This window comes from Schistocerca serialis, chromosome 7 (genome assembly GCF_023864345.2).
Source record: "Schistocerca serialis cubense isolate TAMUIC-IGC-003099 chromosome 7, iqSchSeri2.2, whole genome shotgun sequence".
NCBI classification, from domain to species: domain Eukaryota; kingdom Metazoa; phylum Arthropoda; class Insecta; order Orthoptera; family Acrididae; genus Schistocerca; species Schistocerca serialis.
This window is the reverse complement of record NC_064644.1, coordinates 67,700,131-67,727,920: the sequence shown is the minus strand read 5'-3', so window position 1 is coordinate 67,727,920 and position 27,790 is coordinate 67,700,131. Positions and strand designations below refer to the sequence as shown.

At 41.8% G+C, this 27,790-nt stretch overlaps 1 protein-coding gene across 1 annotated transcript; it reads right to left on the bottom strand.

Moving 5' to 3' along the window:
- Nucleotides 1-1,567: 1,567 nt before the first annotated feature.
- Nucleotides 1,568-27,298, bottom strand: LOC126412417 (uncharacterized). Its single transcript, XM_050082005.1, has 6 exons — nt 27,193-27,298; nt 20,326-20,436; nt 15,784-15,920; nt 10,633-10,697; nt 5,203-5,286; nt 1,568-1,741 (listed from the first exon to the last, which is right to left on the bottom strand). The coding sequence occupies exons 2-6, from the start codon at nt 20,434-20,436 to the stop codon at nt 1,617-1,619; spliced, it is 522 nt and encodes a 173-aa protein (XP_049937962.1). The 5' UTR covers nt 27,193-27,298; the 3' UTR covers nt 1,568-1,616.
- Nucleotides 27,299-27,790: the final 492 nt, after the last annotated feature.

Genomic DNA, 27,790 nt, shown 5'->3' with positions numbered 1-27,790 from the left:
CGGCATAAAAATCTTACCTTGAATTTAATGTTAATACTCACAGCCAGACACACCCATTTGAAAGAAAAATACATAAAACTAATATCTTCTCATGTTACCAAACAAAGACGATGAAGATGGTTTCGAACAAAATTTTTTGTTTTGGTTCTGTAGTCAGTGTAAAAGTATTTCTCATAGAACTCCTGTGGTTAACATGTTCCACAAGGGAACTATAGTGGAGAGATATGCACCATGATATACTTACCAGTCTTTCACCTCTTCGCCTCCCTGTAGTTGAAGTTTAATACGTGTTATTTTTCAAAGACGGCATTCTGTGTTTAAGTGCTGTAGACTTTCTCTGAAATTAAAGAGGTTCTTTTAGAAAATTGAAGTTTCTCTAAATGTGAAAACAGATTCTAAGGTACAACATGGTCAGGCAGACAGGGAAAATATTCTATTGAAGTCTAAATTCGTTTCAGTCGAGAAAATTTTATAAATTCTGTGTTTAGTCGTCGCCTGTTACATTATTACGCTCTACACACAAATAATCAGTAAGTGTAATCAAATGAAGCAGAAGAATTTTCAGAAAATAGTTACAACTTATATCCATTTTCCAATTGAGGCTACTGAAATCTGACCTAGATTTATATTTTCTAGACAAGTAAATGTCTTAAGAAGTTAAAGAAACTCAGCTAATTAGCATCGTTTCACGATTTGCGGTGGAAGACGTTCGGTTTCGAAGTACAACGTGGTGCGTGACCGGCGAAATTTGGCTTCATCGTCCACGCATTATATAACTAGAGTAAAAAATATGTATACAGTTTAACTTGCCTTAAATTTCTGTAACTGAAGGCGTGAAAAATATCCCAAATAACTCAGATACATAATACAGCACATAAATATATAGAAGTGGGAATATTTACAAATGCTGCACAATAAGCAACTTCATGTCTAGCAACAGTAAAAACAACAGAAAATGACGAAAACTGCTAATGGTGGTCTCCAGTGCGCATTGATTCATGTGATTCTGAAATCAGTCTCTAGACTGAAGTACCGACCAAAAAACACCACGAGTCTCTAGGTATACGGTCCTCTGATTATCACATCCTCCCTACTCTAAAGCCCATTCATTACTGTTGACCAGTCCGAGCCTATTGACGGAGTTGTCAATTTTTCTTGATTTTCTGCTAATTATAAAAATTCTAAAAATGTCTAAGATAAGGAATTTGATGGAATGGTGGCTGTTATGGTTCAAACGTGATATTCCCTTTCGCACAAAAATTCTTACTACATACTTGATGGCACATGAGCCCCATTTACTACATCCTATTTGTGATGTTTAAGTATCTGTATAGTTAGCAAACACATCATTTGGACATTATGTACATTGTGGGACTGAACCCGGTGCAGCTAATAAGTTGTTGAATACGGAACGTATATATTTGTAGTAAATACACTTCAACTGAGATAACGCGATTAATTGTCGAGTGAATTTCAATTAAAGTAAATCACTTCGCGGAAGTAAATACTTCCGTACTGGAAATGTTATAAGCATTAGCAGGGATACTCATGAAGGAAATACACTTACTAACGTACTCAGTTCCAAATACGTAATGTATTTTCAAGCTTTTTCACCGTTAGCAACTGACTTTCTGAAATTTAGACCTGTCGACTTCAGGCCTGGCATCAACTTCTTCCCATATCTGGTTCACCAGCTCGTCACTCGGATTTGGGACATTTGTGTAGATGAAAACCATCTCATCTGCCAACAAGAGAACAAAAAATAGTGAAAAACCATGGTATTGCATCACTGATCCTGTGTGTGTTTGTATGTGTGTGTGGTGTCTGTCTTTTCGGTCACTATTCTTCATCCTGCAGCCGTACACATATATGATGAAATAAAATAGGTTCTGACATCGGTCGCAACTGTATATTGAAATTAATTGAATGGCGACAAGAGAAAATTTGAGCCAGACGGGTACTCGTAACCGGATATCGCGTTTTACAGGCGCGGCCGCGTCAGCAAGGTTTCCGTGTGACTCAAGTTCTCATCCTGTCGCCGACCACTTAGACAGTGTCCCCTGTCCACAGTAGTCATTTCTCGTCTCATAGATCTGGATTCGCTCAAGAGAGAGGGAGAGAGAGAGAGAGAGAGAGAGATAGCATGCCCACAGAAATGATCTTAATGGTTTCAAGAATGAGATTTTCACTCTGCAGCGGAGTGTGCGCGGATATTATACTTTCTGGCAGATTAAAACTGTGTGCCGGGTAGAGACTCGAACTCGTGACCGTTGCCTTTCGCGGGCAAGTGCTCTACCAACTGAGCTACTCACGCCCCGTCCTCACTGCTTTACTTCTGCCAGTTTCATATCAGCGCACACTCCGCTGCAGAGTGAAAATCTCATTCTGGAAACATCTACCAGGCTGTCGCTAAGCCATGTCTCCGCAATATCCTCTCTTTCAGGAGTGCTCGTTCTGCAAGGTTCGCAGGAGAGCTTCTGTAAAGTTTGGAAGGTAGGAGGCGAGGTACTGGCAGAAATAAAGTTGTGAGGACGGGGCGCGAGCCGTGTTTGGGTAGTTCAGTTGGTAGAGCACTTGCACGAGAAAGGCAAAGGTCCCGAGTTCAAGCCTCGGCCCGGGACACAGTTTTAATCTGCCAGGAAGTTTCAATGCTCTTAATGGCTGTCACCACAAAAGAATCATCCTAGTGTGGTCGAAATAGGTAGATGTGATCTACATGTACAGACAAACAATTTAGTTTCAGTTCTTTAAATCAAGAGAAACAGCTACACAAAGTGAGAATTCAGTGGTGTTGGTCCACCTGTGGCACTTACCCCAGCCGCTATTTGGTTTGGTACTGACTGATAGAGTTATTAGATGACCTCCTGAGGATTATCGTTTTGACAGGTCGTCGCAATCCCAAGCTGGTTGCAGGACAGCGCTTATAATGATCCATACGTTCTCCACAGGCGAAATTACCGGCCACCTTGCTGGCCATGGCAGCGTTTAACAAGTGCGAAGACAAGCTGTAGAAATTCTCGCCGTGTGCCGGCGGTCATTATCTTGCTGAAATGTACGCTGCATGAAGGGCAACGAATCAGAGTGCAGAATGTCGTCGATATACCGCTGTGTTGTAAGGTTGCTGCAGATGACTGCCAAAGGCATTCTGCTATGGAAACAAATGGCAACCGAGATATTTAATCCTGGTTGTCGGGCTGCATGGAGGGCCACAGAAAGGTAGCTTTGCAACTACTGTCAGAGGCTTTTACAGACATGGTGCTGCATTCGAAGCAAGACGACACTGAAGACAATTCTGCTCCTGTCAATGAGATTCCAGGCTGAAGACTGGAGACGCCCCAGGCAACGGTGGTATACCAGCCCGACTGTCACCCGCCATATGGCGATATCCAGGAGTGGCAGTCTTTTCATTGCAGGACCGCCTCCGTTGTCGTCCACAGCACCTTTATAACACAGTCGTACGTCGATGATACTGTACGCCCCGGTTTGCTGCCCTGCGTGGCAATCCACCTTGGACTGATAATTCAGCGAAATTGTGGCCCCTCGAACACGGTGATTGCTGCATGCCAAACCCGACCTTGGGGAAGATAGCGGCCGGATATCTCCACAGTTGAAAACGTGTGGAAAAGTATGGGCAGGGCCCTCCAACCAGCTGAGGACTTTCACGATCCAACGCGGAAATTAGATAGAGTTTGGCACGATATTTGAGAGGAGGGTATTCGATAACTCATTATCACTACCAATCAATGCTAAGCCGAATAACAGTTTGGATAAAGAGAGGTGAACCAACATGTTACTGACTTCCTCTTTCTCTTGAATAAACCATTTTCTATTCCATCGTGTGTTGTATTTAGTTTATTTGTATGTATGTAGTGTCCCTTCTTTCGGACATGATTTTCATGTGAGAAACGGTATAGTGTATATGTTTTTTACACGTACCAGAAGGTGCTTCACCTACAAAGACAACATTGTTTATTGGTATTTCACTCATCCATAGGCACTAGCGTAAGCTAAGAAAAACTACGGCCTACAGTTAGGTTCCACTGCAAACTGAAGTAGTTTTCAACATATCCCCTACCAGACGTCGTCCTGTGTTTGTTGGTAGGTTCTTTGTTACATTAGTTGGAATCTACATAGTAATAGAATTCATAAGTAAATTTTTGACATCGCACGTATGAAATTAAGGACTGCTCTTTCCTGTGACGCTGTTGTTACTGGAACAGGCTTACAATTGCTATTGACAGGAAACTTCAGTGACCGACAGAAAAAAGTCAGCATTAACTGCGTGAACACTGAAACTGAAAGTCGCAAGGATATGCTACGCAAGTTTTGGGAATATTAGGTAAATCCCATGATAGTAATATTGGAAGACAAACTTACACCAGCGATCTGTTTCGAGTCTGTTGTTTCATGTACTACCCAAGTGCATCTAACATACTACGTATCTTCACTTTCTTATGCTGACTACTACAGAACTGTCCATATTTGAAGCTATTTCCGTAACACTGTAAGTAGCTGTAATAAGTGAACATATACACCAAGTACTGACAGCGACTTCACTCATAGCACACAGCTCAGTTAATTCATATGTTAGCTGGTAGCTTTTCCTGTTGTGGGGAATAATTCATACTAAACCTTCACATTAGCATGAAATGGTAAGCATAGGATTTACGTATACTGATTTTCTAAATTAATTTCATCGCATTTCTTGGGATCGTCCAATAACTGAACTCTTAGTAATATTTATAAGTACAAACTAATCTTTTAACCATAACTCATCTGTAGAACCGGCGACTTGATCAGATCAATTTCATCTGCAAGTTACAGTAACAAGTCACGAATGTTTTTATTTACATCATGGGTTTTGGAGAATTAAATGCCTGTCATCAGATGGATTTATATAAATTCAGAAGGCATGTATGAATTCTAAATAGAACTTTTGAATAAAGTTTGATACCGCGTTTCAGTGCTCATAGGCTCCTTTTCCTGTCCTACTTACAGTGTATAAACATCAAATACACCTTAACATATTGGACTAAGGCATTTCCTGATACCTGGATTGATGACACAACAGCTTCACTGAGATTCGCACAAAGTGTAGCAAACGAATAATGATGATCAGAAACATTCCCCAGCATCTAAAAAGAGATTTATGAACGTGACTCTTGGCATGGGGATTGTGACATAAGGTGGGTAGACACTTACCTCCGGTCGACATGCATAAGTGTTCAATGAAGATGTCGGAACTTCCATACACGAGGTTGCGATCAGCACTCAACAAATCAGCATCTGAAAAAATATTCACTCAATTACCGTAAGAATTGACGTAATGTTAAAACAAAGAGAGCTTACAGTATACGAGTAATCATACAAAAATATTAATACGTGAACATAGAAAATTGATGTAACATTTCGTTTATTATTAGTTATACATGGAGGCCAGTGAGACTTATACAGTTAGAAAGGTGCATTGCCACAGATGTGCACGAGAAAATCGTAGAAGTAGCCGTGAAGAGAGGTAAAAGGAAGTAGTTATACACACCCGAGAATAGTTTTCCTCTCTCTGTGTCACACACTGCTACCAACCTCCACCGCGTGTTCCGATCATGTGTTATTTTAGAAATTACACACGAAGATAACAACGTTTCGTGAAATCGCTTTGTACGGAAGTTCGTGTTTAAATTTTGCAGATTAATCACACACGTATACCGAGCTGCGAAGCTGCCACAACAGCCATGTCGCTGATGTTGTCAGCAGTGGTAAACAAGATATCGCAGTAACGAAGCCTTCAAGAGCAACACAAACTGAACATAATACACGTATTGAAGTCGTTTTTTCGCTTACTTTTGTCTGAGATTAAACGGAACTAACTTTGTTTCCATTTGCCAACGTTACTACATAATTTAAAGTAAGTTCCTAATTTCCTAGAATGAAATATGAAAAGCTACAGAAAGACTTTTTTGCGTAAACAAAGTACTGGAATAATGCGGTCATTGATAACGATAATTCTGTTGCTGATTTCGAAGATACAGCTAAATGTGCACTGAAGCAATTCAAATTATTTTGAGGGTCATAACGGCGATCTGATGAATTTACAATGCAGGTACTGTAATGCAAAATACTTCACGTCTGCTGTTACCTTACGTGATACAAGGACATTCACATTGTGTTGCCTTAACGGGGAAGTTAATTTACCGCCTTTAACGCAAAACTTACTCTCCAAAACATAATATCAATGACTCATTTCAACGATCTAGTAAATGCGGTTCCAGATGAGGTAAAAAATTTACCACAGCTATGATAAATTAATTTGTGACAATGATTACGAAGTAAATAATTACTATCCAACAGAGGTTTTGAATTTTCTTTGTGTCATTGGGTTACCGCCACGTAAGCTGCAATTGAAAATTAATTGCACTGCTCTTCCTGTTAGAGGTATAAACAACAAACGAAGCGATATTTAATGGAACCAGAATGCGTTTTAAATATTTCTACACGAGGGTTGATCAACAAAGACTGAAACATTTTTTGCACCGACGTTTATTATTCTATTTCAGTGTTTGCATGACCTTTTTCGAAGTACTATCTCCTACTTGAATGCAATTTTCATCGTGCTTCTACCGGTCGTCGAACACACGGTGCAGGCCATTCTCTGTTAGGTTCTTGAGAACCGTCTCATTTCTCTTGAGCACTTCTTCAGAGCTTTCAAACCGAATGCCCCGAAGCTTTACGTTTAGTGATGGAAAAATATCACACGATGCGTGATCGAGGCTATAAAGTGAATGAGGTACACAGATAATGTCGAACTTAGCTAAGAAACTGCATGCCTTGATATGCGATGTGAGGCCGTGCAATCTCATGATGAAGTCGCCGTCCGGTCTGAGATAGTTCTGATAGTTTCCTTGCAATGTGCTTCCTGATTTCAAGCTATACTGACGTGTAGTATGCTGATGTCACACTAGTGCGAGGGGGAACTGTATACTGGCAGATCATTCGATAGCAGTCGAAAACTGTGATCTCGATTACTTCCCCTGCAGATGGAACAGCTTACGCGTTTTTAATGCTGGAGAACCTTTTGATTTTAACACTGTGCTGGGTCGTTTTACTTCAGGGTTACAATGATGCAGCCACTACTCATCACTGTTGACAGTCGATTCTGGAAACGCATAATCTCCATGTGCAAAGAGACGTAACACGACTTGTCTCCATTCGCACAACCTTTTATTCGGGACTCAACAGACGTGACAACCAACGGCTATGAACACAGATCATATGGTGATGATCGAGATGATCATGCAATATCATAAAGACACTGCCATACGGAATTCTCAGTACTTCACTGAGGTCACGAAATGTTACCAGCTGATCCTCAGGCAGATAAACAGCAGCTGTTTTGATGTTGACTTGTCACAGCAGAAGCCGAAACACAAGGCTCACATTGCTTAAGACAGCAAGTTGGTCTTCTAAGTCCACATAAACATTATGGTATGAAGTAGTGTATCTTCATCGGACGCTTGCTGCAGCTTTTCGTAAATTTCAGTTGCTGTAGGTCTTAAACGAACACAGAGTTTTACTACTCCGTTCTGGTCCTCTCTCGTCACCTGCATTGTTTGGTACGCCAAATAGAGCATGCCAAATAAAGCATTACTACACTTAACTTTACGGAATCACTGCTGCCTTTGGGCGTAATATACAAAAATCAACTCTTCTCAAATATCCGTAGTACAGATTGGAAACTATCATGGAAGCTACAGGAAAAAATCACTCTCAGTATTTGTTGATCGGTCCTGATAATAATGCAACTGGCTGGAATCTATCAAATGGTAACACACTGTATGGTGGCTATAATTTCACACCTTAAAAGCACTCATCTACGTACTTTGCCGTGATTTACAACCGGAATTAGGTATCATCTGATAGGCTGCACATCATATATATATGAATATTTAAAGAATACTGGCATTCTCTCGTACACCTTGTAAATAGTTGTTAACTCTTACTCCATGAAAGGTAATGGATTGTGTTTATTATCAAAAAGGCGTAATGAATGATTACCTATTCTAGCAGTGGTTGGAACGCCAGTGGAAATGAAACGGCAGGCGTATCTCAGGCTCTGGGTGGAAAAGTCTGCACAGCTGTGCTGGTCTGCTTAACACAGGAAGTATCCCAAGACGGACGGTCGGGGCACCTGAGCTCTGAAGCACAATACAGCAGGGGCCGGCAAGTGTTGCAGAGGGGTCGGAAGGATAACCGGATAATACTTCGAAAACTCTGAAGATCTTGGACGCCTCAAAGAGGAACGAGGAAACGTTACCTCGGAAATCACGCAGGCTGAGTTATTTTCGAGGATCATTAGTCTGAGAATTGTACCATTGTTTTAATTCCTAATTAACGGGGATAGGTATTTCCTCGCAAGCTTTCCGTGCTTGATGACAAAGGACTAAAGTATGGTAGATGGGCGTTCGGAAGAAACTGCGCTCGTTTCGAGAATATGATTCGCTTTCTGCAGTTACGAGAGAGGGGAGCAAAGCTTTGCTGGGATGCCAGCGATGAAGAGAATGAGGTCTTCCGTTTAAAGTGTCCGTGTTTGACGGTCGCTTAGTTTCAGCTTTTGTTGGTACAGACGGACTTTCTGTCTTTGCTCTCAGGAGATCTTATAGGTGGAATGATTAGGCACTGTGCTGTTGCGAAGTTATACGATTCCGGACTTCACCTCCGGGTAGGGAGCCGTCGTTGAGTACGCAGCTTTCAGTGATTGATAGCACTTCCTCTGTCTATACTCACGTAGAGACGTTATCTGAATTCCGTCCTTGTCGCTGGGAGCTCGGGTTTCTCGTCCTTAGAATACAGAGAGGAGAAGACAGTATTAGATTATACTAGTTAGAGGACCGCCTTCTGACGTCCTAGTGTTTGAGTTTTAATTTTGTGGCAGACGTGTACGAGATCCATCACTCCAACGCACCGGACGCAGTACCTACGGTGATAATGCTAATTGCTTCGGCTTATTGGGGCTATAAAGCTAAACAGTTCTGATCACGTAAATTTTATTTCCATTGAGGTTGCACACCACTGCAGATCATCTTTGAAAGTAGTGTCTTCTAGTTTTTGGTACGCAGGTGATGTCAATCATTTCGCGTTATTTATATTAGATATCGTAGCCATAAGAAGGGGCATATTTGGCAATTGATCAATCATGTTTGTTAGGAAATCCATTTGTATCTCTTTATGTCCATTGGATGTTGATATATATGACCATTTGTAAAATATAAAGGGGTTTTAATGCATAATAAGTGTATAAGCAGAAACAGCATTTGTCATTTGTAGTTACTAGTTCCCTTAATTATTCATTTATATTTATGTTTTAATTTATATATTAAAGAGCAAGAAGGAGGATATAATTTGACCATTAAGAGATCATAACATCTGCTTCAGGGGGTAGTCAAATAATGCCAAATCTTCATTTTCGCTTCCTTTATTTTCCGTGGTGCACATTCATTTTACAGCCACCCGGAGTAGCATCTTGGTGCATAAAGTAAGCGATTTTCGATTCCTGACGTAGATATGACGTATTCTGGTCCTATTTTCCCTATTGAGTTTCAAACAAAACGATTTGCAATTAATGCTGCATCAGCAATTACATAGATAAGTCCCAGGAGAAACCATTTGAAAAAGTTGGGATTGTATTGATGAAACCATGTTTTACGCATAGTCATTTACACCTTGCATTAAGCAGAGTTAGATCTCCCAATAGTTTGAAATTTTACATTTCTGAACATACCGAAGAAGGCATTTAGCGACTGATGAAAGAATATTTTAGGAAACATATAGGCTATACTGAAGTTTCGCATCGTTAAATTGTAATGATGATAATGAAACCCCGTACTCCTAGACATAGCGTAGGGGACGATGCGGGGGACGCGCACTGCCACACTAGGAAAGGTACTAGCGGAGGTGGTTTGCCATTGCCTTCCTCCGACCGTAATGGGAATGAATGATGACGATGGAGATGACGCATCAACACCCAGTCATTTCGATGCAGGTGAAATATCCCTGACCCCCCGGGAATCGATCCCGGGACCCCGTGCTCGGGAAGCGTGAACGCTACCCAGAGACCGCGATCTGCGGGTATATAGTAATAACTTCCCCAATTTATGTCTTTATTTTCCCAATGCTTCCTCTGCCCCCTGTAGCGGTCTTTTCCTCAGAACGTTAGGCTCTGAGCACTATGGGACTTAACATCTGAGGTCATCAGTCCCCTAGAACTTAGAACTACTTAAACCTAACTAACCTAAGGACATCACACACATCCATGCCCGAGGCAGGATTCGAAGCTGCGACCGTAGCGGTCGCGCGGTTCCAGACTGGAGCGCCTAGAACCGCTCGGCCACTGCGGCCGGCTAGACCGTTAGGGTAAGAACCTCAAACCTTCTTAGTGTACTGATAAGAACTAAGAATCTGCATACGGAAAACATCCATTTAATCATGTGAATAAATGACTTTCTTTACTTTATGAACACAAGTGGTCAAATTTCGACCATGGGCTATTGTAGTTCTATTAATCAAATATGTTATAAGAATCAGGTATGTGATCGAGCTCTCAGTGAAGCTCCTTGTAGTGCAAAGGCTTATACTCACATTTTCCGTAGTAGGTGCAATGAAGACGGTTACCCTCCATTGTGACATCGGCTGTGATGAGGGTCCTGCAACAATGTGTGTTGCTCAATGCCAAAGTCTTTTTAATTTAACTATAAAGAGACATTACTAAGTAAAGTAATAGATATTATGATACAGGAAAATCCGCAGCACTAGTGCTTGAACTCTGACAAAAATTGAAAGTGTGGCACCATGAAGCACTAGTCCGAAATTTGTCAAACTTTGTGGAGATATTCACAAAATAAAGGATATTGATCAATTAAACTGTCATTCCATTCGGACTGATGCCGCGCATGTGCACCAGTGTTAGATGTGACTCCAGCGGGCACTACAATAGTTTTCGTTGTCGACGGGAAGCCTTGGAACATCATCCTGAGGATTTCTGAGCCAGACCTGAAATCGTACCGTTTCAGGTCAAGGAGTTTGGTGGTATGAAAGTATACGCTTTCCCTTCGCACCGCAGCCACGCTCTATGGGTGAAAAATCAGGGGACCGAGCAACCAGTGAAGGATCCGGACAATCATGAGTGTAATAATGGTGTACACTGGGGAGTCGGATCTTACATTAACCTGCGAGAACATGGATTTTGGTACACTTCTTCCTTCATACTGGTGAACTGCAGCATCCTTTCAACAATTACGAGGTCAGTCCTGTTGCCGTACGCAAGACCTCCAAAAATTTTGAACTCATCTCAAACGATTGTACTATTTTCGTTTCTGATTTCCCACGGTCTGATTCACTAGCGTGCAGTGCTGTACTGCAGACGTATATTCTCAGAAATTTCGTCTTCCAGTTAGGAGCAATCAAGAATAACAGTGGATTTGTTATACCCATAAAATACCTCTTGCCTCTTTAAGTCTGCTTTCGTCGGTCATGCATTATTTTGCTTCCAAGGTTACAGAATTCCTTCACTCCGTCTACTTCATTCTCTCAAATTTTGAACTCAAGTTTTTCATTAGTCTCATTTATACTATTTCGCATGACTTACGTGTCTCTCTGATTTACTCCCACTCCATACCGTGTGTTCATTTCATTCAACAAAAACTGCTCTTTTTCTCTCGCTTTCACTCGGGACGTCAAAGTCACCAGTGAATCCTATTATTGATATCGTTTCACGCTGAATTTTAATCCCTCTCTCGAACCTGTCTCTCATTATCGTCATTACTTCTTGCATGTATAAATTATATAAAGATGGTAAAAAATACATCGCCATTTTATACGCTTTCTAATTCGAGCACATTTCTGCCACTTCCCGTTATTTCCGTCCTTCTTTGCTTCACTTTCAACTCATTTTCGATAGCAGTTCCTGAAATACTTCTTCGCTTTCATCGAAGATGGCAATGTCATCGGCGAATCTTATGACTAACCTCCTTTCTTCCTTGATTTTAAACCCAGTCGTGAGCAGATCTTTTATTTGCGTAATTGTTTCTATGACGTTCAGATCGAACACTCGGTGACACGGAGACACGGACCACGTCCCTGTCTCATATATTTTTCATTTCGAGCATTTAGTCCTTTGTATGATAATATTATTGTTTCTTCTTAGTTCTCACACATATTAAGTAATGCCCGTCTTCTCCTATAACTAATAACTAATTTTTTGAGAACTTCGAATGCGTTGCACGATTCAAAACTGTCGAACGCTTTTTCTAGGTGTCTCGATTTTTCTTAATTCTAGATTCCGTTCTCAAGTGCAACATCAAAACTGCCTTTAAGGTGCGTTTACCTTTCGTTAAGCCATGATTATTACCAGATCCTCAGGTCTGTATATAACTCTTGTCTCAAAAATGGATGGGCAAGGTGTGCGATATTTCTCTCACTTACCTACTCTTCAGGTAGTGTGGACGATTTTTCTGAACGCCTGTTTGTATGACCGCTACTTCATACACTGTGCACATGAACCTAAACAGTCATTTGACTGCCATTTCCCCCATTATTTTAGAGATGCGGAACGAATGTTACCCACGCGTTCTCCCTTATTAGCTCACAAGTTTCTTTGGACGCTGTTGTAACAGATCCCCTATTCTTACTCATTCCCTTTTAGGAAACCGCATTGCTGAAGGTTTGTCTTGCACTAGAAGTGCCAAAGTGCAAGACAAACCTGCAGCAATGGGGTTACCTAATAGAGAATGAGAACACTCTATGTCTGTGTGGTTCTGTCCAGGATCCAGGATCCTTAACACCTGCTTATCTGTCCATATTTAGACCAGCCGTGCGCAATGAATGACTTATGGGGGGTAAAATGACAAGGCCATATTGGCTGCTCATTTTTGGAAGTCTGAAGTCTAGTTCCGGACACGGAAAGTAAGTAAGTAGACAGGCTGACTTCCATTTCTTCTTTTGTCAGGTCGTCAGACAGTCCCTCTCCATCCTCAATGAATTCCTCACAGCTACCAACTCTCCCCTCTGTGATTATATTAATATTGACAGTTTTACTCTTAATTTCACAGTATGTTTTCAATATGCTGAAACTGTCCTTACGAAGATCATTTCGTCTCGACCTCTTCGTATTTTCTTGCGGCCATTTCGCCTTAACTTCATTTTGTGCACGAGTCTCTGGCCGTTTCTCCAAGCTTTTCAACAATGCTGTTGGTAGAAGGAGCGTGCGTTCTTGTTTAGGAAGTCTTCGGTTGCTACCGCACACGATCTTTATTCGAAGTTTAAACAGTGGGTAGGATAGCTCCCAGGACCCAGGACGTTTTGATTAGTATTCGAAAACGCTACACCTACACCCCTGTGACACCATGATCCAGGCGCAAATTTTTCGACCAGTCTGAAAGACGTCGATAAGCTGAAAATGACCGCCCTCCGGGCGGTCTGTGTAGCGATCACCATCTGAAAAGTTTCATTCACATCAGGTACTCTAAATAGTCATTACGAAGTCTCATCACTTTTCATCTATACGAACAGATTTATACTGTACTTAAGATAAGCTACCATAAGGATTAAACTGTAATCAACGGAGCCCACAGAGTGGAGGTTTGGTAGCTTCAGCCATCATGGTGTACTACCACACATTTTCGTCAGTGTAGAAGGAATATTAATAGATGGGTAATATATATCCCCTTCATACGGCCTCTCGACCAATATTTATGTACAGTAATTCTTATTTCAACCAATGTTAGACATGATGTAATACTCTCCGCTTTACAAGATTTTGACGAGGGAAAGGAAATTCAGGGATGGGTGTGGCTACTAGCAGATAAAACTCTGAAAGCATGTTTCTGTCATATCTTTCATTTCAATGGGTATATTGTCAAAGAATTTCACGGGCTTGTACTTCATTCCGTCTGAACGTCCGTCAAGCTGTATAAAAGAGTTTGCCTGGAGCACTAGAATGTATGAAAGCAATAGTAATCGCCAGCATCTGAAATGTAGTGTATTAGAACGCTAAAACTTTGAAAGCAAAGTGAAACTGAAGGAACTGGTGGGGAAGGAATCCCTCATTACGAGAACAGAAACTCTAGGGAAACGTGAAATTCTAAAAAGGAACTGTGAGGATGACTAAGTTTGTGTTTGATACAGATTACTGTAAGGGCATTCTAACAAAGTCCTCGGCGTTTTCGATGACGGAATCACTAGAGCAGACTATAAAATGAAAGAAGTCAAACAATTTCTGGCTACTTTTAACGTGAGTTGTATTTAAGGCATTTACATCTCAATAAAACATATGTAACAAGCTGTGGTAACGATCATTGAATTAATTTTAATTGCAAACGTAATATGCGCTCTAAAATCAGTGCGGACTGCTAGCTAAGGCAGGCGGCTATTGTAAATACCAGTTAAATGCGTTTCGTTTCACCATATTCAGCTACCTCCATCAGCATCCTCAGGGAGTCTTCCAGCAATGCGTGTGTAGTACTGAGCAAGCAAAGTGAAGTCGTCAAGAAAAAGAGGAAATATTACTACAAGACAGGAGGAGATGGTTGACGCAGTCAGCGTATAGCAAGAACAAAACGCAAGAAAAAAAGAAAGCTATTTTAGTTGAAGACACAACGTACGTTGCCAGATGAAATACCAAATACACCCAATTCTCGTATAGCTTTATTTGCGCCAAGAAGCTTGTTGAACTCCAGCTCAGCTTCAAGTGGCATATTACATTCATATCTACACGAACATAACTCTTTTACTGACTGAATTCTGAAAATTCGTAGTACTGTTTGTTCTATAGCTTGTGGCTCATTTTTCTGTCTTAATATGAACAGTACGATCGCTTATAAATTCACCGCAACGCTGCTGAAAGCCGCAGTCCTCCAGTCCAGAAATTAGAAAAGGAATGGCAGAAGCACCATTCTAAATTCAATCGATAAAAACGTTATCTAACAGAGATATGTATTGTGTTACGCCTACTGGAATGGCGAGAAATGCTGAAACACGTCTTTGGTATAATGAAAGCTGCAGGAAGAGTGACTGGTTACTGTATTTCTTTAAGTAAGTCACTCAACAGATACGGGGCTCAACCAAAATTGACATGGATAAAGAAACAATACAGCTACTTTCTGTTCCTTTTTTTCAAACCAATATCTTGCGTTAAATCAAGAAAAGATAACGGTACATCACCGCATCACACAGACATCTTAACAATGATGCATCCGATCTCTAGGTAAGGATATGTCTTTATAAAATAGTATGACGCATGAGTTAACATCTCGAATTTAAGCTGGATGTTGATGGCCTCACGATAGAAAAAATTCTGTAAAAGCATACTGAATGTGTCATGAAGATAATTTCTTATACAGCGTGCTAATGATTCTGGACGCTTCAGGAATGAATTTTTACTGTACAGCGGAGTGAGAGCTGACATGAAATTTCGTGGCAGACTACAGCTCTGTGACTAGACCAACCTCGTACCCACTAAGTCTGCCTTTCGCAGAATGCGACTCTTGCGTGCATAGCTCAGTCGGTAGAGATGCAAAGACTGCTGGTTCGAATCCCGGTCCGGCACATTCTTAATATGTTTCCTAATAATTCGTCATAAGCGATACCTAAATATTAGCATTCAGAAACCCGTACTCATTATAGTCAAGCATGTATATGCTGTGAAACTTTGGTCAACGAAAAACATTTCCGTCGGAAATCACACTGAAGACAATGGTAGTAATCAGCAGATGAAGTACATTTACAGGTACTCACGAGGGATCCTTGCTGAAGGCACCACTCAGCGTCATCTGGTTGGCAGCTTCACCGGGGTCCTGGGTGAGAACGAGGCAGCCAAGGGGGTCCATTTCAGCTGAGGGGTAGCGGTACTGGAGGTACCACGTTTTGTGGGCCTGCGGACCACACAAAACACTCACTGCCACATCTGCTTCACATTGTCGTCAGGAGTGTACACTTTACTACAACAATAAAACAAATTATTTTGCAGTGTAACTCTCGTCCAATATTTATCTAAACTAAGCGATTGAAAAGGAGTAAGTTAAAACGTGTCGGCACGCCATAGCGAAAATGGTAAATGATCATCAGGAACTATTATACCTCATGAATGTGTTCTATTCACACACTATTTACGTTCATAAACAGAGGATAGTTGACCTATGACTATGATCCTGCAGTTGCAAAAAAAAAAAAAAAAAAAAAAAGGTTGAAATGGCTCTGAGAACTATGGGACTTAACTTCTGAGGTCATCAGTCCTCTAGAGCTTAGGACTACTTAAACCTAACTAACCTAAGGACATCACACACATCCATGCCCGAGGGAGGATTCGAACCTGCGACCGTAGCGGTCGCGCGGTTCCAGACTGTAGCGCCTAGAACCTCTCGCCCACTCCGGCCGTCTTGCAGTTGCAGTATAGATTACTGTTTCTGATACCATCCATGAAAATACTTGTGTAGAAAGGAAAATGCGTTACTATAATACCAGCGAATATTGTATAAAAGTGAAAATGACATCACTATTTATCTTGCCCATTAATTTTAGCATTCGTACCTGTTGTGTACATAGTTCCGTGTAGTCAGCGCTTACACAACTTTCCCACTAGAGCGCACCCCGCTAAGCACAACAGCGCAGGCGCAGCGCTCGTCCGTCTCCGCACTACGAGATGGCGCTGCCATAGAGACGGACCAAACTCTGCTTCCGCCGATCCACGTGTTAATATGTAACGCAGCCAATGAGACTGTTGCTTACGTGGAACCTTTTATCCTCACGGATCACACTCGCGCAGTTATACATAAACGCGCAAGGTATTATAACGAGTGTACCGACCTACGATTAGTCAGTCTGCTTTTGTCTGCACCAGTCTGTACCAGTCTGCATTAGTTTGTACCAGTCTATAGTCAAGTTTATGTCTGCGCCTAGTAAGATTACCATATTCCTGTACATAGCCATGAAGATAAATGTATAGATACTTTTGTCAAGTATCAGATATATGCAAGAATAAGATTAACATACCAATACCAAAGGAACTTCAGATTGTCAATTTTGGTCACTGTCAATCTGCTACTCTAAGTGTGCAAGTGGCATTTCTATCGTCTGACCTAACGGCAGAAGATAAACACGCCATGATAAACCACGAGACATATTGCTGACACTCGTCTACTTCATTAGAGCGACAAGTCAAATAATCTGATGGTATGTGTGTACTGAAGGTCTTACAGTACGCACACCACAGTACCCTACCACACGCAATCAAACAAAGGGATATCTGGTACTATCTTTGTAAGTATCAGCACTTCCCTTTCCTTCAATTTCATCAATAATGTCGGTAATTGAGGCTGTCTCATCATTTGGCACACGCGCACAACAGCAGCAGATGTCGTGCAGGCCAGGAAACACGGTAATCTTCAAGAGTGGATTGGATAACATGAGAAGTGTGTCAACAGGCACTGAGGTATTCTTTTGAAGGCAGCATACATCGCCCTGATCGTCTACGAATGACAAGTTGGGGCGCTGGGTTGTGATGTGGATGCTGTCTTCACACTTCTGTCTTCCATAAGTAAACACTAGAAGTTTAAAATTGTTATATGGAAGGGGCACCTGTCCCATGATATATATGTTACTACCTGAAACACTTTTAACGTCGCCGTTACATTGGCAGCTGATTATTACTGATGCCAACGAAGAATCTTGTCTCAAAACAAACCACATTTTTTGGAACATTCACGTTTTGGGGGCCACAGCCGGAGGCAGGTTAGACACTAGATGAGTATGAGTGGAAGCCTGGCGAGCGGCACTTGTAGCCGTAACGCTTTGGTGGTCGAAGCTAACAGTAGAGTTTCTATATTCGTCCTAATGTACGCTGCGGTAGCTGTGAAATTCAGTAAGGCTGCTGGTCAAATCAGTAGAATGGACGTCATTTGAGTCGTGATGTCCTGAACTATGGCCATACGCCTGTGGACTTCCATCGGAATAATGGCTCTTATATTCTTACGCTGCTGTCACATCAGGACAATCGTGTTGGGCGGGTGCTCATATGGACCATTCAGCTCCAAAAGGATCACGATCCGATCTCCCAGAATGGATAAACCTCGACACGGTTCTCATATGTCTGCGGAGTTGTGTTTCCGTGCACGATACTCTCATTATGCGTTCAGTATTTCTATGATCAGTTCGAGCTTATTGCTCCGTCTGCGGTGTTGAGCAATGTCTAATTGATTGTGGTCCACTTCACCATTACACCACCAAGATATTGTGTTTCAGTCTACTTCCAAGGTCAAAATATTCAGTACAACTTTCACAAACATACACTACTGGACCTTAAAATTGCTACACCAAGAAGAAATGCAGATGATAAACGGGTATTGATTGGAGAAATATATAATACTAGAACTGACATGTGATTACATTTTCACGCAATTTGGGTGCAGGGATCCTGAGAAATCAGTACTCAGAACAACCACCTCTGGCCGTAATAACAGCCTTAGTACGCCTGGGCATTGAGTCAAACAGAGCTTGCATGGCGAGTACTGGTACAGCTGCCCATGTAGCTGCAACATGATAGCACAGTTCATCAAAAGTAGTGACTGGTGTATTGTGACGAGCCAGTTGCTCGGCTACCGTTGACCAGACGTTTTCAATTGGTGAGAGATTTGGAGAATGTGCTGGCCAGGGCAGCAGTTGGACATTTTCTGTATCCAGGAAGTCCTGTACAGGACCTGCGACATGCAGTCGTGCATTATCCTCCTGAAATGTAGGGTTTCACAGGGATCGAATGAAGGGCAGAGCCACGAGTCGTAACACATCTGAAATGTAACGTCCACTGTTCAAAGTGCCGTCAATGTGAACAAGAGGTCACCGAGACGTGTAACCAATGGCACCCCATACCATCACGCCGGGTGATACGCCAGTATGGCGATGATGAATACACGCTTGCAACGTGCGTTCACCGCGATGTCGCCAAACACGTATGCGACCATCTTGATGCTATAAACATAAACTGGATTCATGCGAAAAAATGACGTTTCGCCATTCGTGTGCCCAGGTTCGTCGTTGAGTACACCATCGCAGGCGCTCCTGTCTATGATGCTGCGTCTAGGGTAACCGCAGCCATGGTCTCCGAGCTGATAGTCCATGCTGCTGCAAACGTCGTCGAACTGTTGGTGCAGATGGTTGTTGTCTTGCAAACGTCCCCATCTGTTGACTCAGGGATCGAGACGTGGCTGCACGATCCGTTATAGCCGTGCGGATAAGATGCCTGTCATCTCGACTGCTAGTGATACGAGGCCGTTGGGATCGAGCACGGCGTTCTGTATTACCTGCCTGAACCCATCGGTTCCATATTCTGCTAACAGTCATTGGTTCTCGACCAACGCGAGCAGCAATGTCGTGATAGAATAAACCGCAATCGTGATAGGCTACAATGCGAGCTTTATTAAAGTCGGCGACGTGTTGGTACGCATTTCTCCGCCTTACCCGAGGCATCACAACAACGTTTCACCAGGCAACGCCGGTCATCTGCTGTTTGTATATCAGAAATCGGTTGTAAACTTTCTGTTGTGTCTAGACAAGACAGCCTAGACACAATGAGAGGAAGCCGAAAGGCACGCGCGAAGCTAAAGCAGGATGGCCTGAGGTCTGAAACAGGATACGTAATGAATGCTATAAAGAAAAGTACGTAGCTTCTGGAATACTTAACTTTAATCCATCCTTTTGGTACATCTGGAGATTGTGGCGATACAAGTGAGACTCTTTAGATACATGCAATGTTACTAATGGCGCCTTGCTAGGTCGCAGCCATTGACTTAGCTGAAGGCTATTCTAACTATCTGCTCTGCAAATGAGCGAGGCTTCGTCAGTGTGCATCGCTAGCTACGTCGTCCGTACAACTAGGGCGAGTGCTATTCCGTATCTCGAGACCTGCCTTGTGGTGGCGCTCGGTCTGCGATCACACAGTGGCGACACTCGGGTCCGACATGTACTAATGGACCGCGGCCGATTTAAAGCTACCACCTAGCATGTGTGGTGACTGGCGGTGACACCACACTGTCGTCATGTCAGGATGTTGTAGGTGTCGCCACTGGCGCCAACCTTGTGTTAATGCTCTGAAAAGTTAATCGTTTGCATATCACAGCATCTTCTTCCTAATCGGTTAAATTTCGCGTCTGTAGCACGTCATCTTCGTTGTGTAGCAATTTTAATGGCCAGTAGTGTACATCTAGTAACAGCTCCAGATACTGTGACCGATGTCACAGGTAATTGTTGGAAAAATCGTTGCAAAAGAGAGAAACGATGGGGACTCACGGTGGTGACGTCGAAGGTCTCCGTGGAGGCGTCCGGCAGGACGCAAGTGTCGCCAACGGCAGTCCCGGCCAGGAGCAGCGCCCCAACCACCAGCAGCAGCGAGGACGTCATCTGCAAGAGAACGGGACGCCGGGCAAGTGCCGAGGTTCAGCAGGGGGCATCTGGCATCAGGCGCGAAACATTGAACATTACCTTTTTTTAAAAAATGAGCACGAACTGTCTCGAACGCAAAAAAAAAGTTTATTTTGTGGTAACCGGTTTTGATCAGTTCTTGGCCACATTCGGATCCTCATACCATTAAGCTAGGCGGTGGCGGTGAAGAGGGCGGATGTTATAACCCCACGAACGTTAAGTGGAGTTACAACCATTCCATTCACCGCCATCGTCCACCGTTATGGTATGAGGATCTGACCGAAACCGGTTACCACAAAATAAACGTTTTTTGCAGTCGAGACTCTTTGTGTTCACTTTTAAAGTACAGTTTGCAAGACCGCCGTTCTCCATTAGAGATGTTCTCAAAAATTACTGAATACATCTATTGAATTTTCTTGTTTTTATTACGAGGATTGCCCAGAAAGCAATGCACCGCATTTTCTTCTTCAGCAATCCTTTGTTGAACGTAATGCTAATTAGACACAGGAAAGAATGGTGTTGTATCTACACACCATATTTTTCCGCGTAATCGGCATCCCGTTCTGTGGCCTTCCTCAAGTGCGAAACAAGGACGTGTATGGCCTGTCGGTATCAATCCCTGTCCTGGTGGCGGAACCAGTGCTTCACTGTGTGGATCACCTCCTCACCGTCCTCAAAATGTCTTCCACGAATGGCATCCTTTAATGTCCCAGAGAAGTGGAAGTTCCCAAGGGGCTGTAGGGTACACGGGGTAACACTGTCCAACCTTCTTTTGCTACGTGTTCAGCAGTTCTCAGATTTCTATGGGGACGAGCGTTATCGTGTTGCAGCAAAACATCTCCTGAGTTGCTGTGCCGCCGAAGTCGCTGGACGCGCACCTGGAGTTTTGTTAATGTGTTGACATATGGTTCTCAATTAATGGTACCGCCTCTTCGCATCACATCAATGAGAATAACTCCTTCACAGTCCCAGAACACGATGATCATGCTCTTACCGGTGGAAGCAGTTGCTTTGAATTTTTTCTTCTGTAGGGAGTGGGAATGGAGCCATTCCATCGACTATCGATTTGTTTCAGGCTCAAACTGGTGATTCCAGGTTTCATCACATGTCAGAGCCCGGGACAAGAAGGCCTCCCCCTCAGCTTCAAAACGTTGCAACAAATCGTGACAATTTTTTTCTGTGCGATTTGTGATCCACAGTTAGACACCGTTTAATCCATCATTCACGCGCTTGAATATCCATGAGTGTGAATAATTTCATCCACACTTCCCTTGCTAACCCAGACATACAGCACCAGCTGTCGAGTCGTAATGCGCCTGTCCTTGCCAGTGACAACATCAGCTCGCTGCAACGTATCAGGTGTGACAGCCGTGGATTGTCTCCCCGCCTGCTGCAAGTCGTGAAGGTCCGGGGTGACGTCACCCTCCGTGTTCAGCGACTAACTGTACTTCTGTCGACAGCTGGTACTCCATAGACTTTGCACAAGAATTTCTTAACATTCCCCACAGTATCTTTCTCTGCAGTGAGAAATTCAATAACCGAGCGTTGCTTGTAACGTGAATCATCTACAGACGCTACTTTGAAACTGTCCTGCAGCTACGCTATCTGTTGGAAGTGACGGAAAGCTGGCACGCTCACTTAGGAGTTTTCGAATAATACATACTTAACGTTTCGCGTAGTTTTCGGCTGACAAAAAAATTCGGTGAGTTATTTTCTGGGCCCCCTTCGTAGATTATTAGACATACATTGAGACAGACCAGTGTCAGAAACAAGTGCTACATACATAAACTGAATAAATATTGGGTGAACTGAAACTGAGACTCTGTAAAAGAATGTCGTTACTTTTTGTTAAAAGGCAAAATGCAGTTCGTCTTAGTAGTTAGGCACCGGGCTGCTTGACAGAGAGCACACATCCACTGCTTGTGTGATGTTCCTCCTCCTGGTACGTATACACAGTGCCTGAGGTGCAATTTACTGGTAGACACTTTGCATAAGTTGTCTGCTTTTATTTCATTTATTTATTTTTTACTAGGACAAAAGTTCTACATTTCCTTGCTAATTGATTCTTTGAACTAATTCTTTGAAATAATGCAAGAACACACGAATATTTTCGTTCGAAAATCGAGACCACCGTTTTCAGCTAACACACCATCTCCATTGTAACTGCTATTGTCCGCCCGAGTCTGCATCGAAAGAACTTCATTCCAGAAGGCATGCCAGAATTTCTTCCTCCTTTACTCTGCGAGAGTACATCGTGTAAGACTGGAAATACAACAACCTGTCATAGTTGCTCATGTTGCCCTAAAACATGCAGTACTTCAAAAAGAAACCACCACAGTGATTATGAAAATAAATACATAAATTAAACTATTATCACAATACACAGTGTATATATTTGAACAGGAAAGCTTTCTGTGCCTAATCCTAATGCACAAACACACTTTAAAGAGGCAAACTGAATCACAGTTAGAAGAAAAAGAGAATCGTGCACTGTGTACCAAAATTGCATCTAGGTTCTCTCGTCTCCCTGCTACAATTCTAAGAATATGAAGTTGTTGAAACTGCAACCGCTACAGGCAGTATGTACTGGAGACGAAAAGGGTGGCTACTGATGTGGATACTGTGCTTGCACCACGAACACAGAAAATCCTGTGTGGCTTCAAATGGAACCACAACCTCTGAAAATGTTAAAGTCGCGATGCAATCATTTCTTTTTACAATGACTCGGGAAACTGTCAAAGAGCATGGATAAGCCCTATAACAGTGTAGATACATCCGACATCAAAGAAATTAGTTCTTGCATTTAATGGAGACTAATGACTGAACATTACACTGAATACTGACAAGTAATGCTTCTGGTTTTTTACATGAAAACTCTCAAAGCTTTCTGAATAAAACGCGTGTTATTAACATTCTACATCTTCATTTTTCATGCCTACATATCTACTTCTCACCTTAGCGACCATGACGACAAACACGTTTCTCCTAAGAAAAGACCAGTTTGTTGATACCGTCACTCTAGAATGTTTTACTTTGTTGATGGAACCACAATCTCACTTCTGCTTGCACAGTTTCATCACTATCAATGTGATGTCTATGTGGATGTCCTTTAAGTTTCTCAAACAGAAGAAAATCGGATGGGATGAAGTCGGGACTGTATGGACGATGGTCGGTGACAGTGAACCCAAGGCGTCAGGTCGTTGTAGACGTCGCAGCAGTCGTGTGTGGTCTGGTGGTGTTACGCTGAAGCAGAGGGAGCATCGTATGTGGACAAACTCTTCGGATTCGTGAAACTCGTTCACAGCACACTGTTTCTAAAGTACCGGGATACCATGTTATACGCTACGATTCCGAGCGCTCTAGCGGCATAGTGGTCCAAATACGTAGATATGAAAAACGGAGATGTAGCATGTTGATAATATTTGTTTTATTTATAAAGCTTTAAGAGTTTTCACATGTAAAAGTATAAATTAAAATTCGGCAGGGCCTCGTAGATGTACGTGGTACATTTAATAATTAAAGAGACAAACTGATGTGGAAATGAAACAGTTTGTAGCAGAAGTTCTGTACTTTCATGACTGTAGGTGGCTATCCCTGGGATGAGCTGTAAACAGCTGACGGATAAAAACTGTTTCGATTATAACCTCAATACTACATTTAACGAAGGCGTGTCCACTTGAAGTTTCACCCTTAGCTGAAAATGGTTCAGTGATACTGTTCTTGTGAAAGTATTCTCTCTAATTACTTCGCAGTGTAGTGAAACTTGCACAATCATAAACATTTTTACTAGGTGGTAACATGGTTCAAAAACAATCGAACCCCAGTGAATGATGAGTAACGTCGTGGACGGCCCGGTTGGAATGTCCTTCGTTGAAACACGCATTGACGACATAATTCATGGATACCGACGTGTTGCTGTAGAACTTATAGCAAAAATAGTGGCAATAGGTGTTGGTAAAGTTCATACTATTATCAGTAACGAACTAAACTAGAATAAAGCAAGTACAAGGTAGGTCTGGAAAAAGTAAACTCAACAAAACAGGACTCATAGTATGTACAGGCATGAAAGAGCGTCATGGAAGTGAATCTGCCTCTTTCTAAACACGCTTCATTTGGTTCATCCAGACAAGGAGGCATTACATGGGAAAAAGTTTAGCAACAAAGGGCATGTCAAAGAAATTGGGGGAAAACGGGTCAAACAAGAAGACAAAGGCTTCTTTGCGTGGGTAAAAAAAAAAAAAAAAATAGTGGTGGGAATGACGTATCGAAGTATGAAAAGTCTCATTCTGTAACAATGCACAGTTTTTTGCCTTCAGAAATTTGCCTTTTCACTTATTGACAGTCCCTCATATTGTAGGATAGAGAATTTCTTGAGAGTCGTAAGATATCATTCATCTCTATGGATCTTTGTTACAACTGTAGATTTAAAAAAAAATATCAACTTCAGCCACCAAAATCATGAAGTCAGCCGCAGCAAACACATACAAATGGCTCTGAGCACTATGAGACTTAACATCGGAGGTCACCAGTCTCCTAGAACTTAGAACTACTCAAACCAAACTAACCTAAGGACATCACACACATCCATACCCGAGGCAGGATTCGAACCTGAAACCTTAGCGGTCGCGCGTTTCCAGACTGAAGCGCCTGGAACCGCTCGGCCACTCCGGCCGGCAACACATACAAAACATTAATTAAAAGAATAAAAGAAAATCCAGGAAATGTATAGGCATTCCAGGTTAGCCGCAAGTGTTAGCACGCCACTTTCGGGATTCCGGGAGGCGCGGCCATTACGGATCAATCCGCCGGGTGGATTAATGACGACGGCCCGTTTGCTGGCCTACATGGATCTGGTTTTTAGGCTGTTCACCACGACAGACTAAGGGAATAGCGGGGTGGTACCCAAGTACCGTCACAGTTACATGAGATACAAACATTCCGAAAATGTATACATACTTTCGCATGTGATAAATCAAGACGCAGACAAACGAGGGCACCAAATTCCGTTTCAGAGGGAGAAGTTTAGCGACTGGAAGGTCATCCGTCCGCCATCTACCGCTAACATTGTCAAACCCAGATTAACATAGCGACGCTGTGAAGACACGGAATAGGGTCAGGAAAAAGAAAGTCGAAGAAGACCCAAAATTCTTAAGCAACGTATGTAGTGGAGGAATTAGAAATTACGGTAAATCATACAAAAATATAGAGAAGAAACGATAAATAAGAAACTGGTAGTCAGTCTCTCAACTGGTCATAATTTTCGCTTCTGTTTAGCTACAGAGAATCCATCATTTTGTTAAAATAAAAAATTAACCACGCTACTTGTGTTTACAAATAACAACCACTGAGTAAAGACTAAACCTAATACAGGAGCAGAAAATCGATTTTAACGACTTATACTTTCTTTGAATCCGAGTAATGTTATTAACAATAGTTATTAGATAACGTTTAATACAACAGTAGATACTGAGCCAATGAAACATATTTCAAAATGTGGTCCATGGACGGAAGGCAGAATAAAAATAAATTAACAAATAATTGAAGTTTTTAAATTGGACCTTTGGAAAACATAGTTGTCGCGGAGCCTTTCTTTCGGGGGAAGTTGGGTTATTATGGATTATAATCGGATATGGGGGTGAAACCGTGAACCCTCATATTTCTCTTTACTAGTTAGACCATGATGACAGACGCAATTTCAGTACTGCCATGCGTCTTGAGAGTGTAAGACGCGTAGTTGTTAAGCAAAGTAACTTGTTAGATTTTTACCTTGTGTATATTACTTTGTGATATTTTTTGTTCAATGAGGAACTTACAGCGCCGTATTACAAAGTCAGACTAGTAATAGAATGAATAATAGTTTTAACTGGCTTTATAAACGTACTCCACGTTAAAAATATCTTCACCTTCTTTCTTATGCAGAAAAAAATTTACAAATATGCTACAATTGGGGGAAATCGGGTGGAAGAAACGGAGTAAAGTCGGAAATACCTGATTATTACATTTTGACTTTGTTAAGTATAAATTATATGTTTGGCGTAAAAAGTATATGCTTTCAACGGCACACTACTTGTGTGTACACTATTCAGTAACCATAATTTAAAAATTACGTGAGTGAATTTTATATAATTTTTGCCACTGACAATTTAAGTATTCTTCAGTGAAGAGATTTATTTTCATTTGAGATGGGACCATTAAGAAGATTAAGACATGGGATAGCAGTCATCTGGAAAGAGTGGCAACCAAGTACCAAATAGCTCTGTTGTAGCTTGCTTATAGTAGAAAAGCAACAATACAAAATCATTGATATGGGTTGAACAAACATGGAACCTCCACGTTAAAAAGTAGAACCTTCTGCACATGGAAATGAGAATAATTCCTGGTATCCGATACACTTCACCTGAAAAATCGTAGCGGCTGCAATAATTTTAATACTTATGTAACGATACCGTTACTTCCAAAATTCAGTGACGATAACCGTTCAGCCTCTTTTAGGCAAGTACCAGCATTAAGTTAATATAGCTGTAAATACTTTTTTGGCCTCATAAACCGTAACACTGTTATTATGGGTGCCGGAGATAATTTTTAGACGTTTTCAAGTGATTTATAGTGATCAGTTTCGCAAATCTGAGTTAGTATCGCCCTCTAACCACTTCAGAAATTCTATACGAAAGAACAAAGTACGATAGAAAAACTTACCGGAAACGTACAGTGCAAGTAAAATTAAGAATCACTTACGGTTAACGGTGCTTTGTCAAAGTGGTACCACAGCTCATCTTCACACCGTTTATATATCAGATGCGCCTCAAATTCATAACGACACTCTGCGACCCGCTGCCAGCTGAGTATACGAAAAGGCAGAAGGATTACGGCAAATGTGCATTTGTGCATTTGGTAAGGATGTATGTGTATCATGCTACTTGTTTGACTGAGTGCAGGTTCCACATTAATGACAACAATACAGACATTAATTAAACAGCTGCGAACACCGAAAGTAAGCTCCTGCACGTGCAGCCGTGAGACAGTTCGCCACGAGTCCAGATTTTAGTCGCTATTCTGTTACGCAAGGTTTTCCTTACTTCTCTTAGGCACCCATTTGACTTGAAAAAGTTCTTAGTTTAGAATGTAAATAAGATATATTTTGCTTAATTACTTAATAATAACGAAGTAATTAAACACAAAGAAGATTAAATTTGTTGTATATATATATATATTATTATTATTATTAGCGAATGTCCCCATGGGAGAACGATAAGCAGGTGATTAACATTTCTTAATGTTCTTCTTATTTCCCCAGTATTTCTTCATTGCCTCCCCAAAGGCCTTCTCCTTTCTT